General features: G+C 37.0%; 1 protein-coding gene across 2 annotated transcripts in view; it reads left to right on the top strand.

Annotated features, from left to right (window-relative positions):
• The first annotated feature begins 3,365 nt into the window (after positions 1 to 3,365).
• The window catches only part of LOC101745220 (homeotic protein spalt-major), a 45,636-nt gene continuing 32,400 nt past the window's right edge, over positions 3,366 to 16,601 (top strand). For both annotated transcript variants that reach the window (XM_021346522.3, XM_004923923.5), the window contains exons 1-5: positions 3,366 to 3,657; positions 3,937 to 4,130; positions 4,525 to 4,822; positions 8,838 to 9,027; positions 15,914 to 16,096. In XM_021346522.3, the coding sequence (XP_021202197.2) occupies positions 3,937 to 4,130; positions 4,525 to 4,822; positions 8,838 to 9,027; positions 15,914 to 16,096 (865 nt within the window). In that variant the 5' untranslated portion in view covers positions 3,366 to 3,657. The remainder of the gene's footprint in view (positions 3,658 to 3,936; positions 4,131 to 4,524; positions 4,823 to 8,837; positions 9,028 to 15,913; positions 16,097 to 16,601) is intronic.

The raw sequence follows: 16,601 nt of genomic DNA, 5'->3' as shown, positions 1-16,601 counted from the left end.
ACATCCAGAGCTTTTTATAAACCTCAAAAAACACCTAATCACAAAATGAAATAAATCGTAAACTTAAACTCCTTGAATTCCCGCCTAAACATCTCAATAGCAATCAGCCTAAGCAGTATTGCTAGATTTATTTTTTAGATTTCCTCATGATGATTTTTTATTTCAGTAAGAACGTTCCGATGGAAACCGAACCGTACCGACCCGAACCGTTACTATTCAAAGGTCTTATCAAGAGATTCTAAATTTGCAAATAAATTTTCAAACTGTCATGGTATCGTGATATTAGCGGAATAGCCTATACCATTAAATGATCTAGAGTGGTATGAAAAGAGATAAAACAAGGTACTTTTTGATAGTGACGATGATATGCTTTACAATTTACTTTAAGGAACAGTTTCTTAATTCAGTTTAGGATAGGGGCGACTAATAAAAATGTTAACCAAAACTTAACCAAAACCAAATGTAATCTTAAATTCAACCATATGAAGCCTTAACTTTGACAATTTGACTATTTAAGTAGGTACTTTAAAATTATATTTATGAATTTCAATCATAAATTTGAATTCCAAACAGTATTTTAAAGCGAAATAATAAAAAGAAAAAACATAAAAATTCAGTACATACTATAAAACTCACAGTTAGATTTTTAATATTTTTTTTTACATATACGTACTTAGTTATAAGAAGACAACTAGTGATAAAACAGTCGAATAAAATTACATTGCAAAATTGTAAGTGAGCAATTTTTGATAATAGCAAAATGGACTGGCAATAACAAGATATACAGACAGGTATGGACTGGCTGGTCAAGCGAAAACAATGTTATATAAATTTCATAGCGCATTCAATTTAGATTTACGTGTTGCTATTTATATAGATTACAGAGAAACAATGGTGAATTCCTGATAAGACCATTCAGGTGGGATCCATCCCGAACAGTCTTTTTAAATTTCACATCCAAATATACCTAAACTAATTACTTGACCTTCACCTCAACTTTAACAGCATTCAAAATAAACAATAAATGGGATCTGCTCATCTCCGGGGTTTGCAATACAGTTCTTAGTTTCTAGTTTATTATTCTTGGAAAAACTGTCCAAAAATCAGCAATTTTTCCTGCAGTAAAACCCCGTCTATACCATAAATTTATATTTGCTTCGTCCATCGCAGGGAAAGCAAAGGGAATGTAATTTAAGTCGCCAAGTTTTTAAGCATGAAAACTAAATTGAAAATGAACTAATTTTTTAGTAGTAGTAAATTGATTTTTACTCAGTATAGTTGTGAAAATACTAAACTAGATGCAATACAATTATTCTCACATATTTTTAAATTTGGTCTTTGTTATAGTCATTGATTGTACGGTACTCACATCCACAAGCTTCAGAATATAGCAACAAGAAGACGTGATTTAAGAATGAAAAAAATAAAAAATCAGATGGCACGATAGGTGGATGGCGCTATGATTAAAGTAATCCTTGTGCGTTCAAATCTTTAAATTAAATTATTATTTTATTTTAAAGATCAATTTTACCAATTTCTACGGTGATGGTCTACGGACTTCCACGGTGAAGGAATGACTTCGTGTAATAATCATCAAACCCGCAAAATTATAATTTGCGTCATTACTGGCGGTAGGACCTCTTGTGAGTCCGCACGGGTAGGTACCACCACCCTGCCTAATTCTACCGTGAAGCAGTAATGCATTTCCGTTTGAAGGGTGGGGCAGCCGTTGTAACTATACTTGAGACTTTGAGACCTTAAAGCTTCAAGATGGGTGGCGCATTTACGTTATATATAGATGTCTATGGACTCCAGTACTTAACACCAGATGGGCTGTGAGCTCGTCTATTCATCTAAGCAATAAAAAAATAAATAAAGAAAAGCAAACGAAAACAAAGAAAAATACCTACTTCATACATATACTTGGTTCTTCAATAAAAGATAATTAATAGGAACTGGTCTTCGTCTGTCGGCCAGCTGCTAAATATTTTCTATTAATATTATAAAAATACTACTAGGAGTATTGCAACAAAAAGTCACTTAATAAACTAAGTAAACTTATTGAAAAACTTCAACACCTACCAACCTAACCTAACATGGTTACACGTACCTACAAATTCATCCTCCTCGAATCGTGTTCCTCATGTCCGAGGGTCGTGATCACCATCACCCATGAGCTTCAATCTTAAGATGTTTTTCCACTTTCCCCTGTCCACGGCGTCATGCAGAAATGCACAAATGCGTCATGCACAAATTCATAAATAGGTACATAAATCAAAAGTTCCATTAAAATTATGTTGTTTTTTCAGGGATTCAATAGTGGATACTATTGAATACTTTAGTGCTTACTTTTTTAATCGTTCCTTTTTTTAAGTACATACGTAAATTTACCATGAAATAAATATATTTGTGTGCAAGTCCCAAGTCAAAAAATATAATTTTGTTGCATTTTAGTATGTACCTATTAGATAAAATAAGTATAAGTTTTTAAGGAATAAAAAAAAATACGTAACTGGCCACCATGAAATAAAAAAAGAAACTCCACTTCAATGAAATTAAATTCGATCCAAAATTTAATTGTGTAGGTACTATGTAACTCATTAGCTAAAGATAGTTCCTACCTAGCTGTTATTCAAGAAATTTTAGAAAAATTGAATCGTTTCAAGCATTTTATTCGAACTAGTCATTCGTGATGAAGATTAATGCACTTCGTATTCAAATGTAGAAACGGAACGATGGAATTCAGTAAAAACAAAAAACAACTTCAACTTCGTCAGCCTATTCTTTCGAGTTCACGGTTGTTTATGTGTGTGTCTGGTAAAAAGTGATTGAAATTGTATGTACATATATACAGAATGTACGCGTGCGTACTTTTTACCATACAACGTACACACTCACATGTACATTCATCAGTAACCAACCAACGTACTATTCATAATACTGATGTTTATAAAATATATTGTGGCATTTGCTTGGATTTAAATTTGAAATTGCACCCCAGCTGCGGTTTTTAAAATGAAATATATGATTTTACTGCCGATACTCAACAAGAGTTTTTAAATAAAAATATATTGAGTAGGTATTCGATGTACTTATATAAGTACTAATGAAACTCGTCTCACACAACAATCCTATTTTTATATCATATACTGATTATGGTGTTAACTATTTAATAAATGCATGTATCTGGACACTAAGTACATTTTTGTACAACTACAATCCAGTAGGTAATGTACCAGACATAATGTGCCTACAGCTTACACACACTAACGTACTTGACTATATCGTGGAAATTTTATTTATGCGCGTTGTAAACGAGCTAGCATTAACAGTATAAAATAGTATAAATTTAAAAAAAATTAAATTCATCTTATTGACGTGGATGTAGAGGCATGTCGCTGGCGCGTAGTACAATTTATAAAGTTGTATATTAATTACAGTATAATAAAGCATGCGGGGGACGAGGGGGCGCGCCGCGCTCTCATATTCCGTATATTGATTGTGTGCGAGGGGGCCGGGGCAAGGAGGGGGCCACAGCGTGCCCCACTCTGTTTTTTACGACACGGCTTTCTGTGTAACATAATTATTGTATTAAATTTTGTGAAATGTCTCGGTGTTACTTGTGAAAAATCTGGGTGCCGGAAACGCGAATACGAGGTAAGAAATTTACCCGGCTCGGATTTCTTTCAAATTTTTGTGTTTTTGAATTTAATATAAATACAATTTATAGCTATAAATTCCGTCGGCGCCGCGTACCTACAGTATATTACACTGTCATACCGCGTACGTATAGTGTTTTTTACGGGCATCGTTCTAAAAATAAGTTGTAATAATTATAATTTTATGTAGCGGTCGCAACAGAGTTCGTTTTGTGTCGATAATTCATGAGACGTGAAGTGTGTGATGAGTGTTCCTGAAGTGGTTCCGGTGGTACAGATGCAGGGGCTGGTGAGCGACAAGACGTTCCACTTGAAGTGGAACAACCACCTGCAGAACCTGAGCCAGCTGTTTACGACCATCTACTCGTCGTCAGCGCTGGCGGACGTCACGCTCTCCTGCCGCGATGGGACCCTCAAGGCGCACAAACTTGTGCTCTCAGCTTGTAGTCCGTATTTCGAACAAATATTCAAGTGAGTACATGTTTTAATTCATCAAACCATTAAAGCAATAATGCTAAGTTCATATACAATTACTTATGTTTTTTAAATCTATTCCAAGTACTGCATCATTTGGTCATTATGACATCATTATTTTTTCTAGTGAAGTTATTTATAATACCAACAGTGCACTGTTCAGAGCCAGTATTTTGCAGACTATTCAAGTATATTTAAATAGTAAACAATTTTATGTAACAATATTTTTTATTACCACTAAATGTTACATAAAAGTCATACAAGTTGAATAAAATTATTTTATCTTATGATAACAGAAAAATAATAAAATATTATTTGATAATATTCTGAGTTTGACACCAACATAAGTTAGATAAAATGTTCATTTAAAACAATATTAAATCTCTAACAGGGACAATCCATGTCAGCACCCCATCGTGATTTTAAAAGGGATCCCTTTTTCTGAGATCAACCTCCTTGTGGAATTCATGTACAAAGGGTCAGTGGATGTTCAAGAATTGGACCTGCAGTCATTAATGCATACAGCTTCCGAGTTAGAGATCCGAGGACTAGCTTATGAAGCTCGTGACAATGCTGCCCAGCTTTTAAATGTGAATTTAGAGTACCCCACAACATATCCACAGACAGCAACTTCCACTCAATCCTCGTTTCAACAAGCTCGTGCAACAGACGTTGAAAGACTAAAACAGGTATGATGCAGTTTCTTAGTTTAGTATTTATATACCATGAATTCAATTTTAAACATTGAATTCAAATTTTTTATTTTAAAATTTTATTTTTGTATGTTGCATTACATTTTTAGCACAGTTTAGCATTAGTGAAATATACAAAAAAACATAATTAAGAATATCTGAATCAGAATGGTTCCTTTTAAACAAATAGTACTCTGTGTACCCTCATTGGGTTTGTTACATTTCCTTTAAATTTAATTTCTATTTTAATAAATGCACACTTTTTAATTGCTATAATTATTACATTCAATTATCTGACCAGTGAGAAAAGCCTAATGAGAATTTTGTTTTTAAAATGAAGTTTTAATTTTGTGATTTTGCCCAGTTCAATTTTAGAAAAATAATAATTTAAACGTTATATAAAAATAAAATCTTGGTAATGTGAAGGGACTAACCTTGGTCTGTGCTAATTGGTGTCAATAAAAAACATTCCATTATTTTTTTAATGCTCTAATCAAATACATGTAACATGTTTGCTTAAAATTTATACTACTAATACTGTGGTGAATAAATAAAAAAACAAACTCCTAACATGTTAAGATACCGATTATGTGTCTATGAGTAAATTCTAACAACATGTGTTTGTAGAATATGAAGTACTTAAATATAAAAAAGTTAATGCATTAATATAAAGTACAATGTTATTTGCCCGGAAAGTATTCACTTATTAACATTAATTACCTGGGGCTTGTTCATATAATTAATTAAAAGTATATTTATTTGCATATCGTAATAAATTAGAATGTTGATTGGTATAGCATTAATTTTTAAATTTTATATCGTTATCTACCAAAATATTTTAATACAACATTCAGAAAATGTATATACGGCCGTTGAGGTTTTATTTATTTTTGTGTTCGTTCAGACGGAATACAATCTCATTGTCCAGCTGCAGCTAACTGGGTAGTGATGTCCATGGACACCATAACGATGAATCATCATAACTCATGCACACATTCCAAGGCTTTGTTAAAGTATCAATTGTATGACGTAATTTAATGTAAATATAAAGATGTTGGAGATAATGGTGATTTAAAAAAAATATAGGTAGTAGAAAAACATTATATGTGATCGGGAAAACCTTTGATGTATTAACAATCGAATTCTCAATCCACTCCTTATTAGGTTATTCATTAGAATTCATAATTATGACAACATATTAAAAAAAATTAACAATTACTTTGAAAGATGCAATTTTTTTAATAGCACGTGCTATTTTCTTTCAAATTTTAATACAACTAAAGAATACTTGGACTATTATTTTTTAAATTTATATTTCAACATTTGAGTCATGCTACTTTCCGTCTAGGTACTGTCTTAGTTGCCACAAGCTGTGTTCGTCCTCCACTCCCTTCGATCAGCGATTATATTTCTATAGCATGTCATAGTCATTCTTCACTTTCATGATTTTCATTATTCTAGGTGGTTCTATATTTCGGAAATATGAAATAATGTTCACGCCATAAGAATTTCTAATTTATATACGGCACGAAGTTTACCAGTTTATTGCTGTTGGCAACACAGTTCGGACAACTAACTTAGTGATTTATATGTGCCGTGAATTTTTCGGTATAAATTCAAGATCAATGTGTTTCGAAGCCTTTCAAGCGGATTTAGACTTATTTGGAAAAACCTTTGGCTGTACATGTGTACGAATTGGTATAGATAAAAAAAAAAAGTTAAAAATTATGATTTATCGGTTTTTGTTTCGACGTGTTTTAGTTAATACGTTACTTTCTGATTACTGGCAACGCTAATTTGCATTTAGTCATTCTCAAAACATCAGTTTTTTTTTTTTTCATTTTTAACGTATCGCAAACGATAATCATTTATCCTAAAATAAACAATCACGTAATCATTGTATTTTATGAGTAATAAATTTTCTTGTATATATATTTACGTATTCACCACATACGTATACATATGCTAAACATCAATACCTTGATCTTTATGACACTTTGATATTGATTTTAAAAAGTTAAAATGTGCATTTGAAATTAACTGGTGGTAGGACGGAAGGACCTCTTGTGAATCCGTACAGATAGGTACCACCAAATTGTCTATTTCTGCGGATCAGTTTCCGCCCCTGATTGACTGCTGATCTGAGGATCGTAGGCGTTTGTATACTCTTCGTCTGGGATTTAAATTTTTATAATTTAAATGTATGGATGAATATTAGTCTCCTGTTCAGTCTGTCTGTGGATCCTGTTCCTCCGGTTTCTATTTTGTAGCCAGATTATTGTGATTTGCCGACTGACCGAAAAACAAATCAATATTAATACCATAGGGGATTCCCCTAGGAAAACCTTCATGCTTGATTTGGTTTTTTTTAAGCCTTTTTCTATTTACTGTTTAACAAAATGTCAATTAATATTAATGACTGCATCGAAGTAACGGCCATCTTATTATTTCGGTCCACGGTTGTATTTTGTAAGTAATGTAAAAACTACAAACGTAATTATATTAAAACAAAAAATATGTATTGTTCGATCAATTCAAATTAATATTGTTCGTGTATTCAACAGAAATAGTATTATAGGATCAGAATTATAGACGGGCTCGACGAGTAAATTAACCCATAGACACAGCCCACTGAGTTTTTCGCCGGATCTTCTCAGTGGGTCGCGTTTCCGATCCGGTAGTAGATTCTGCGAACCACTGCTCTTGCTAGGGCCAGTGTTAGCAATACTCCGAGTCCCGAGAGCTCACGTACACGCTAGGGCAAAGCTGAAATAGCCTCTCAAGGCTATCAGCATAGGTAGTAAAAAGGGCTTTTGCAGTACACACACACCAGTAGCTGCGCATGTTTTTTTGAGTTTTCTTTTTATCCTACTTAGAAGGAGGATACAATAATCCTCACCAGAATAAGTAGCACAAAAAAATAGTTTATTTATTTATATAATATCTTCTGATCTGGACGTCTTCTGATCGCTGTTAAAGCGTCTTTGTTGGATTATTTTTTTCTATTATTCTATTCAGTAGTTATTGTTGTTATTGTCTTGGTGTGTACGTTTTTATATAATATCTTCTGGTTGCTGTTAAAGCGTCTTTGTTGGATTATTTTTTTCTATTATTCTATTCAGTAGTTATTGTTGTTATTGTCTTGGTGTTTACGTTGTTCTTTTAAATAATCAGTACTTTTTGCACTATAATAATAATAAAACAAAAGAGAAAATGTGCCACATATAAATAAATGCAGGTTAAAGCATAACAAAAGCATCGTCGTGGCCTAAAGAATAAGACGCCCGGCGCATTCGTATCAAGCGATGCAACTGTGTGGCTGTTCGAATCCCGCAGACATACAAAACATCTAAGAAAAATTTAAATTAAATTTCAATTTCAATTTTTCTAATACGTACTTGTTCTTCACGGGTTATTGCAACTTGGTCTAAAAGATAAGATGCCCGATGTATCCGTTTCAAGCGTCTTCAAGACCCGCAGAAAAGTACTATTTCTTTTTTCTTCTTCAAAGAAATGCGTTATTTACATATGCTTACGAACGACTTCCACGATAAAGACATGTTGCAATAAAAAACAAACCGGCACAATTTATAAATTTATTGAGATTACCCAAAATCCTTCGTATTTCCACCGCGGAACGCGGAACGTTGAGACTCTGACCTCATGTCTCAGGGTGGGTCTCGTGATCCAAGTAAGCTCCAGTAACCACTCAAGAACGGATGGACCGTGAATTTTTTCTTCCAAGTTGTCCTATAATACTTACCTAGTTACTAACTTAGAATTTACCGAAAGTCCTTGTTTTTATATCTATCTCATTAATATTACGATAAAATAATGAAATAAAATAATATAATAATACGATAATATAATACTAATGATATACGTACACGATAAATGATGTGACAAATGGTAATAATAATTTGCCGTAAAAATAAAACATATTACGATTATAATGGTTCATAATTATTATGCGCTTTAGGCTTGCATCCCAATGATCCTTAATGCGTTTTAGATACACATGTACCAGCAATCAATGATGCGTGCCGAAGAGATTAGGCGGAGGCGTCGCGACGACAACCCTGGAACGCACACGGCGGTCAATAATATTTTAGCTGCTGCAGCCAGGGAAATGGAAGAGGCTAGGAATGCTGCAAGAGTCAGCGAACGCGTCGCTGCCACTATACAGACGGAGCACGAGCAGGGTGAGTAGATTCCATCACTACATAGTATAAAACAAAGTCGCTTTCTCTGTCCCTATATCCCTATGTATGCTTAAATCTTTAAAACTACACAACGGATTTTTATGCGGTTTTTTTAATAAATAGAGTGATTGAAGAGGAAGGTTTATATGTATAATAACATCCATTAAATAGTGGAGAAATCAATAATAAATTACAGTTTCCAAAGCGAAGCGAGGACGGGTCGCTAGTTTGTAATAAACTTCATCGGAGAGGGAGACCTGGTTTTTCTTTGCCTTTGTAAGCTGACGAACGTCCAAATCACTTGATGATGAGTGGTTATATCGCTCATGGATATCGACAATGTCAGGGGCTTGACCAAGTCGATACCAAACAAACAAAATTGTAGGAAACTAGTGAAGGCTTTTTGTGGATGAAGTAAATCTCGTTGGTGCGATGAGCCAATATACATACCTAGTCAGGTCATAAGTATTGTCACACAGTAAATACTTTTCTTTTAGAATGCTGGCCACAAAAAAGTTTATTGAATTCGAATTTCGATTGTTCATGAAAATAAAAATGTATACTTTTATAATTTTATATTAAACATGTGACAGAATTTATGACCTGACTAGGTATTATTATATAAATTTTGGATTGTTTCTGTACAATTTATAGCTGTCCTAAAATTTAGAAAGCTCTCTCTTGGTATAAACATATTTGTTTTTAATTTAAATGTATATCAGATCGCTACACGGGAATGGAATTTTATTTTGGGGCCAGATGATAGTGTGTGATAAGTCCACGATTGTTTGTTTATCTTTGAGACACGAATTTAAGGTCAACAGAAAGTCCTGTACGTGGGGTGTGTTGAGAATTTGGGTCGTATTCTGAAAACAACATAAGTCATATTTTTCAAGCGACTATATCTATACATATATACATAGGTCCGTTGGTTTGATCGGGACATTGTTTGCAAGTCAGCCATACGGAGTCGTTGTGGCCCAAAAGATAAGATGCCCTGTGTACTCGTATCGAGCGATGCGACCAAGCCAGTGTTCAATTCCCGCAAGCGGGTGCCAATTTTTCATTTTAATTGAGTACTTAGGAAATGTTCGCGAGTTTTACCACGGCATAGAAAGAGAATCGTGCTATAAAAATCAAATCAGCAAAAAAATATAATTTACGTAATTAATGATAGATAAATGTCTTATGGGTCTACCCGGACCCACTGCCTGCCGCATGGCAGTAATGCTTTCCGATCCGTAATGTGGAACAACCGTTATATGAAATGATCGAAATTTGGACCTTATGTCAGAAGGCGTATGGCGGCATTTACGTTATGATGCCCGTGGACGCTGGTAAATAGTAAACTCACCATTTACCAAGTAAAGTAAGAAAATCAATATATTATAATTAAATAGTAACAAACTTGGATCGGTATGATTCTGTTCTGCTTCTTGTAAATCCAATTTCGGTGTCAGTGAGTCATTAATTCGCAAATTTCATCAGGGATTTTAATGCGTGGCCATTCTCAGCCAGTTTACCGAGGGTGAAGCAGAGAAGGGTCAAAATATACACTTTAGTTCATTGATTTCCACGGTGAAGGAATAACATCGTGTAATAAAAATGAAACCCGCAAAATTATAATTTGCGTAATTACTGGTGGTAGGACCTCTTGTGAGTCCGTGCGGGTAGGTACCACCACCTTGCCTATTTCTACCGTGAAGCAGTAATGCGTTTCGGTTTGAAGGGTGGGGCAGCCGTTGTAACTATACGTGAGACCTTAGAACTTATATCTCACGGTGGGTGGCGCATTTACGTTGTGGATGTCTATGGGCTCCAGTAACCACTTAACATCAGGTGGGCTGTGAGCTCGTCCACCCATCTACGCAAAAAAAAAAAAAAAACGGGTGTTGGACCATCGGGGTATTGCAACGTCCGCATCTATGATCGGAAGGAATAGTACGTTTTACCAGGGCAGGAGAAGGAAGTTATAATAGCTAAGCTAACATTGAAGAGTATAGCCTTTTTTTTTTTTTTTTTTGGTCAGGAGGAAATCGCCGGACTTCCGCCCTTTTCTGGGGATACTGGGCGGGGTATGTCAGAGTCGAACTGACTAAAACCTCCTGTCGCTCAACAACCAACGTCCAAACCTCGCATGAGACAGAACTCATGACAAGGCAAAGGGGGGAAAGTGAAGCGTTTAGTGCGGAGCACATCTCTCCCATCACCCTCCCCCTCGGGACGCCGGACTGGCGGTCGTCGGCGCCACGACCACCAGCCCTCTCGGTCGGCAGACTGTCCGAAGCCCGCCTAGATGGCGCCGGTTAGAATGGTCTATCCTACGGAATACCCCGCTGGGCCAGAACCAGCGTGGGTCGAGGATAGCCGGCCTTCCATCACCCGGATGCTCTTGCGTAAAACGCGTGCAGAGCAGCTTGCACGTCGTCTTCTTAGGCCCCCCTCGCCGGTCCCCAGACCGACATGTGAGGGGGACCCGAAACACTTAGAGGGCCAGGGCTTGGGCGAGATCCGCCTCCCTGGCCCCCGCTCGACGGCGGCGGGATTGTGCGTCTCTCACGCGTCCCGCCGCCTCCTTCTGCGAGATGGTGCACTCGCAGAAGTCGAGCATCGCCTTCCACGACTCGTCGTCGCCGAGCATCGATGCCACAACACTCGGCAACGACAAGTCGGTTCCTATTTTTGCGACGAGGACACGGCGCCACCCCTCCCATGCGGGGCAGGCGACGAGCGTATGCTCTGCCGTGTCCAAGTCGCAACCACAATGGTGGCACTCTGCCGTCGGCTCGGCTGTGATCCGGTGCAGGAACTCACCGAAACAACCATGCCCAGTGAGCACCTGCGTGAGCCGGAAAGTGAGGCGTCCTCTGTCACGATTCACCCAATCCACAAGGACCGGGCGAATCGCCTCGACGGTCCTACGACCAGCCGAAGGATCAGCCAGCCGTCTGGACCATGACTCCAGCACGGACCGCCGAGATTGGCCCCTCCGCGCTCTGACCACACTGGGGCTGGGACGCGCCACGCCCCGGGCACGAAGGTCAGCCCGCCACTTATAGTCAGCGGCGAGCGCCTCCGCTTCCAGAACCCAAGGCGGCGTCCCAGCCAGTAAGAGTATAGCCTAGTTTGTTTTGTCCGTGTGAAATGCGTTTATTGATATATGAAAACGTTAAATAGTCATCGTAGCCCCGGCCAGGGTTTTTTGCGGTCAGGTCGCCTTTGAAGAACAAGTCATTGTGTTGTTACCGGAAAAACCGTGAAGACGGTGCAAAGCTTCTAGGTTCGTGCGTCAAAATAATCTCTGGAAACGCATTTAACTTGTTTACCGGCAAAATGTATGGTTTTATTAAAATTAATACATAAAAGATTTTCCTCATTAATGAGTAAATTTTTTAACAGTTAATATTCCCAAATATGTTTCTGGTAGGATGTGCTGTACTATATTCCTGCCTTCTTATGTCGCCAAGAAATTATATGTTTTTATTTATTTATTGCTTAGATGGGTGGATGAGCTTACGGCCCACTTGGTGTTAAGTGGTTAACGGAGCTCATAGACATCAGCCAGGTTAATACCACCACCCACCTTGAGACATGAGCTCTAAGTCTCAGTTTTTACAGTACTTCGGCTGACCCACACTTCAAACCAAAAAAAACGCATTACTGCTTCACGGCAGAAATAGGGTGGTTGTGCCTGCCCGTGCGGACTCACAAGACGTCCTACCACAAGTGTTTCAGTTTGTTATTATTATATTGGAACTGTAAAAAATTCAGGCCTAATAGGCCAAAGTGGGCATCTTTTATTTTCCTACCTACACTACACTGAGAGCCTTGAGAGGCTATTTCAGCTTCGTCTTGCCGTGTAGGTGAGCTCACGGGGCTCAAACCGAAGTGATGCTACCACTGGCTCTAGCAAGAGCAGTGCTTCGCAGAATTCACCACCCGATCGGAAACGCGACCCACTGAGAAAATCCGGCGAGAAACTCAGTGGGCTGTGTCTGTGTTAATTTACTCGCCAAGCCCTTCGTCGCAAGCGAGGGGTTCGGCGAGGACGGTGACCGGTGCTTGAGGTACCTAAAACACCGTTAGTGGATCGGTAGGATTCGTAATGACGTATGGGCATCAGTATTCACACTCGGTTAATGGCTAAAATAGAGATTTTTAACGAAGCCAATTGACCAAACATTTAAGTACGCAAAGCTGGTGACCTCGTCGTTTTTAAATCTACAAACGAAAATTAAATTTCTCTTATGAACATATATTTTATTTTTATTGCCCTTGTAGGCAGTCGAGCATACGGCCCACCTGATGGTGAGTGGTTACCGTCGCCCATGGACTTCAGCAATGCCAGGGTCAGAGCCAAGCCGCTGCCTACCGTTGATATCATGTGTATTTGAAAACAATCATAACATTATTCATAAACGTCTGTTTACGTCACGGCAGCATGTCGACTCTGTATTATTCTTACATACCTGTCCAATTGAATTAATTTAAGTACGAGCGGGAATTGATTGACTGGTAAGGGCCATTTGCATAAATGCCAGTAGGAAAGTAAGCAGAGAGATACATGAATTCCATCTAAGCTTTGATTTTTATAATTCGAATTGTTTTTTTTTTTTTAATAAATTATGATTTTATTGCACTGAAATCGTTAAAAATAGTTGATACTTTCACTTTTAGTGTTCTAATTGTTGCGATGTTCGTGTTCTATTTATTTTTTTAATAAGTTATGGACATTACAGTCCGTATGTAGTGACTGAACAAATTCTTTCCGAAATATGTCACTATCAAATATGTGGCTGTTGAGTGCGCATGAGTAGACACCATCAACATAATGACAATCGTCTGGACCTCAACTATACTTTATTTATTTATTTTATTGCATAGTTGGGTGGATGAGCTCACGGCCCACCTGGTGTTAAATGGTTACCGGAGCCCATAGACGACTACAACGTAAATGCCGCTACCCACCTTGTGACATGAGTTCTAAGGTCTTAGTTTTTACAGTACCACGACTACCCCACCCTTCAAACCGAAACGCATTACTGCTTCAAGGTAGCGGCAGTGACGTATAAAGGTCTGTAGACTCCGGGAACCAATTATCATCAGATGGACAAATAATGTGTTTACCCATCTAGTGCAATCAAAATTACGCACTTATATTTTTACTAATTTACGCAATGTATTTTCTGTTTATAGTCGATTTAATTAACTACAATAGGATTTATTTTGGTTATCGAAATACTGATAAACTATTTGATACTTGATTCGAACTGTATGATTGATCTCGTAAAAATAAGATAAGTTATCTTTTATAAAGTATTTCTAAATAGAAGGGTTTTTTTATATGAGATAAGAAACATATTTCGGTCCTATACTTCTTAGTGTGTACTAATTATTCTGTGACACTAAATTAATTATCTGATGGTATGCAACAATGTGACGTCATACAACTTGCTATGTCAATCCAAACAATCCATCCAGTACCAATTGATGTAAAAAAAAAAAACATAATATCAAATAAAGTTTTGGACGCTAAAATGAGTATGTAAACTTTATCGATATCAGACATACTTCTTAGTAAAGCATTTGCACATTGTTACATTCAAATATGTGTAAATACTTTTCAGCCAGCATAAGACAGTAATAATTGTAAATAGACATGCTTTAACAAAAACCGACTTCAAATAGAAAAAAAAAGATATTCCAAAACAAATAAATATACACTAAAAACAATAATCATCGAAATCGGTGGCGTGATATTGAGTTATTGAGTCATTCATCTATTTGTCGCGCACGTACTTAATACAAATTTAAGACTTATATGGTTTTCTCACCATTATAGCTTTCTAATAAAAAAAGAATCATCAAAAGTTATGAGGTAACACACATAAAAAAAAACATACAGTTGACTTGAGAACCTCCTCCTTTTATGAAGTTGGTTAAAAAGACTTTAAAAAAAAAAACAACACCGTCTTTATAATGACCAGGAAATTTGTGTATGTGTCATCAACAATTGAGTAATTAATGTCGCAATTTTAGTCAATGCGCTCACTTGTGCCATATATTGTCAATAACACGACTTTATTTGGCCGTCTTGGTATTCCGTGGCGGTGGTATTCCCGCGGAGCATTACGTCAGTTGTGGCTATCGTGTAGCTGCGTTGTGAAATTTTAGATCTAACGAGTGGATTTTGGAAACGATGATGCGGTGTGGCTCCGATACTATCTCTTCTCGAGCTTAATCGATCACTGAGTGGCGAGCAATTACTGTTAACGCGAAACCCTTCTCCACATCAGTCCTCCAGGGCCTCGCTGCAGTATTTGCTAGGACCACCAAGATGTGCACCGACAGAGGTTCCAAGCGGGCTCACGCCCAGACCCTTCAGCACCCTTCAGTCTTATGATACGGCTTCGATCCTACCAACAACCTTTTTTTATCGATAGGGCTTATGTGTACTAGTAGTCGCCTGGTAGTCGAAATTTTACTATAATTATGAATTTAAATTATAAGTTTTAACATTATTATGGTTCTGTTGTCAAAGACTACTTCTATAATAACAGATTTCACTAAGGCTACACTATAGACAAATAATATTAAAGAAATCAATATTCTCAACTTTACCACAGACTTTAACAATAAACAAAAGAGTATATATGCGTGTGTGTGTGAGTATCAAATATATGTTAGTGTGTGTAATGTTTTCTTTATTGGTTTAATGTATTTTTTATGTATTATTTAAAAAAGATATTAGCATTGTGTACTCTTTCTCTATATTCTCTATAAGTGTAGAAAATTTTATACTCGTTCGTCCGCGCAATTTTCGTAAAACGGGATACAAAGTTTTTGCTTCACGTACCTAATTAATATATAGATTATTTGTCTATAGCTCTCGCAGCGGCCACGTCAACGACACCAGAACTAAAGCGTGAATCTGAAGACGATCGCCCCAAAAAACGGGTCTCGATTTTGTCACCGGAAGACGACAAAATGAGGGCCAAGAAGAAACCTATGACAGTACGTTTCCAAGACGAGAAAGCTGACGAAAGATCCAGCAAAGTGACTTCACCCGGTAAGTGAACTTAGGATATTACTCTCCCTGCCCGAACTCCCCTGCTAATAATACGCTATAAGATCCACTAGATGCCCTAAAACTATTTTGATTTCAATAACCCAGCGATCGGGGAACCGGGTTAAATTACCCCAAATGGCGTAATATGAAATTTTGGGGGTAAAAAATATATATTGAACTGAAACTTGTTTAGAATCGTTATGATTTCAAATTATCATGGGGGCTATAATATGAAAGATGCTAAAAAGAAGCGTTTTGGTTTTTTTTTTTGTTCTTCGCCATGGGGTAATATCAACTTACACAAAAATATGTTGTGGTAATAATTAAAAAGGTACCCCGACCGCTGCTATAACCTGATGTGTAATAACTACAAATTACAAATGAAAGTAATCCGCCGAGTTTTGAATACCATTGTAAATTTCTGATAACATATCCTAAGTCCTGAAGATTAAGACTGCCATACATCATCAGCATACATGCATACACTGTTGGATTTAGATCTTCT

The sequence above is a fragment of the Bombyx mori genome, chromosome 3, assembly GCF_030269925.1.
Source record: "Bombyx mori chromosome 3, ASM3026992v2".
Taxonomy (NCBI): domain Eukaryota; kingdom Metazoa; phylum Arthropoda; class Insecta; order Lepidoptera; family Bombycidae; genus Bombyx; species Bombyx mori.
Note: the sequence above shows the minus strand (reverse complement) of the source record. Positions and strands in the feature narration are given on the sequence as shown.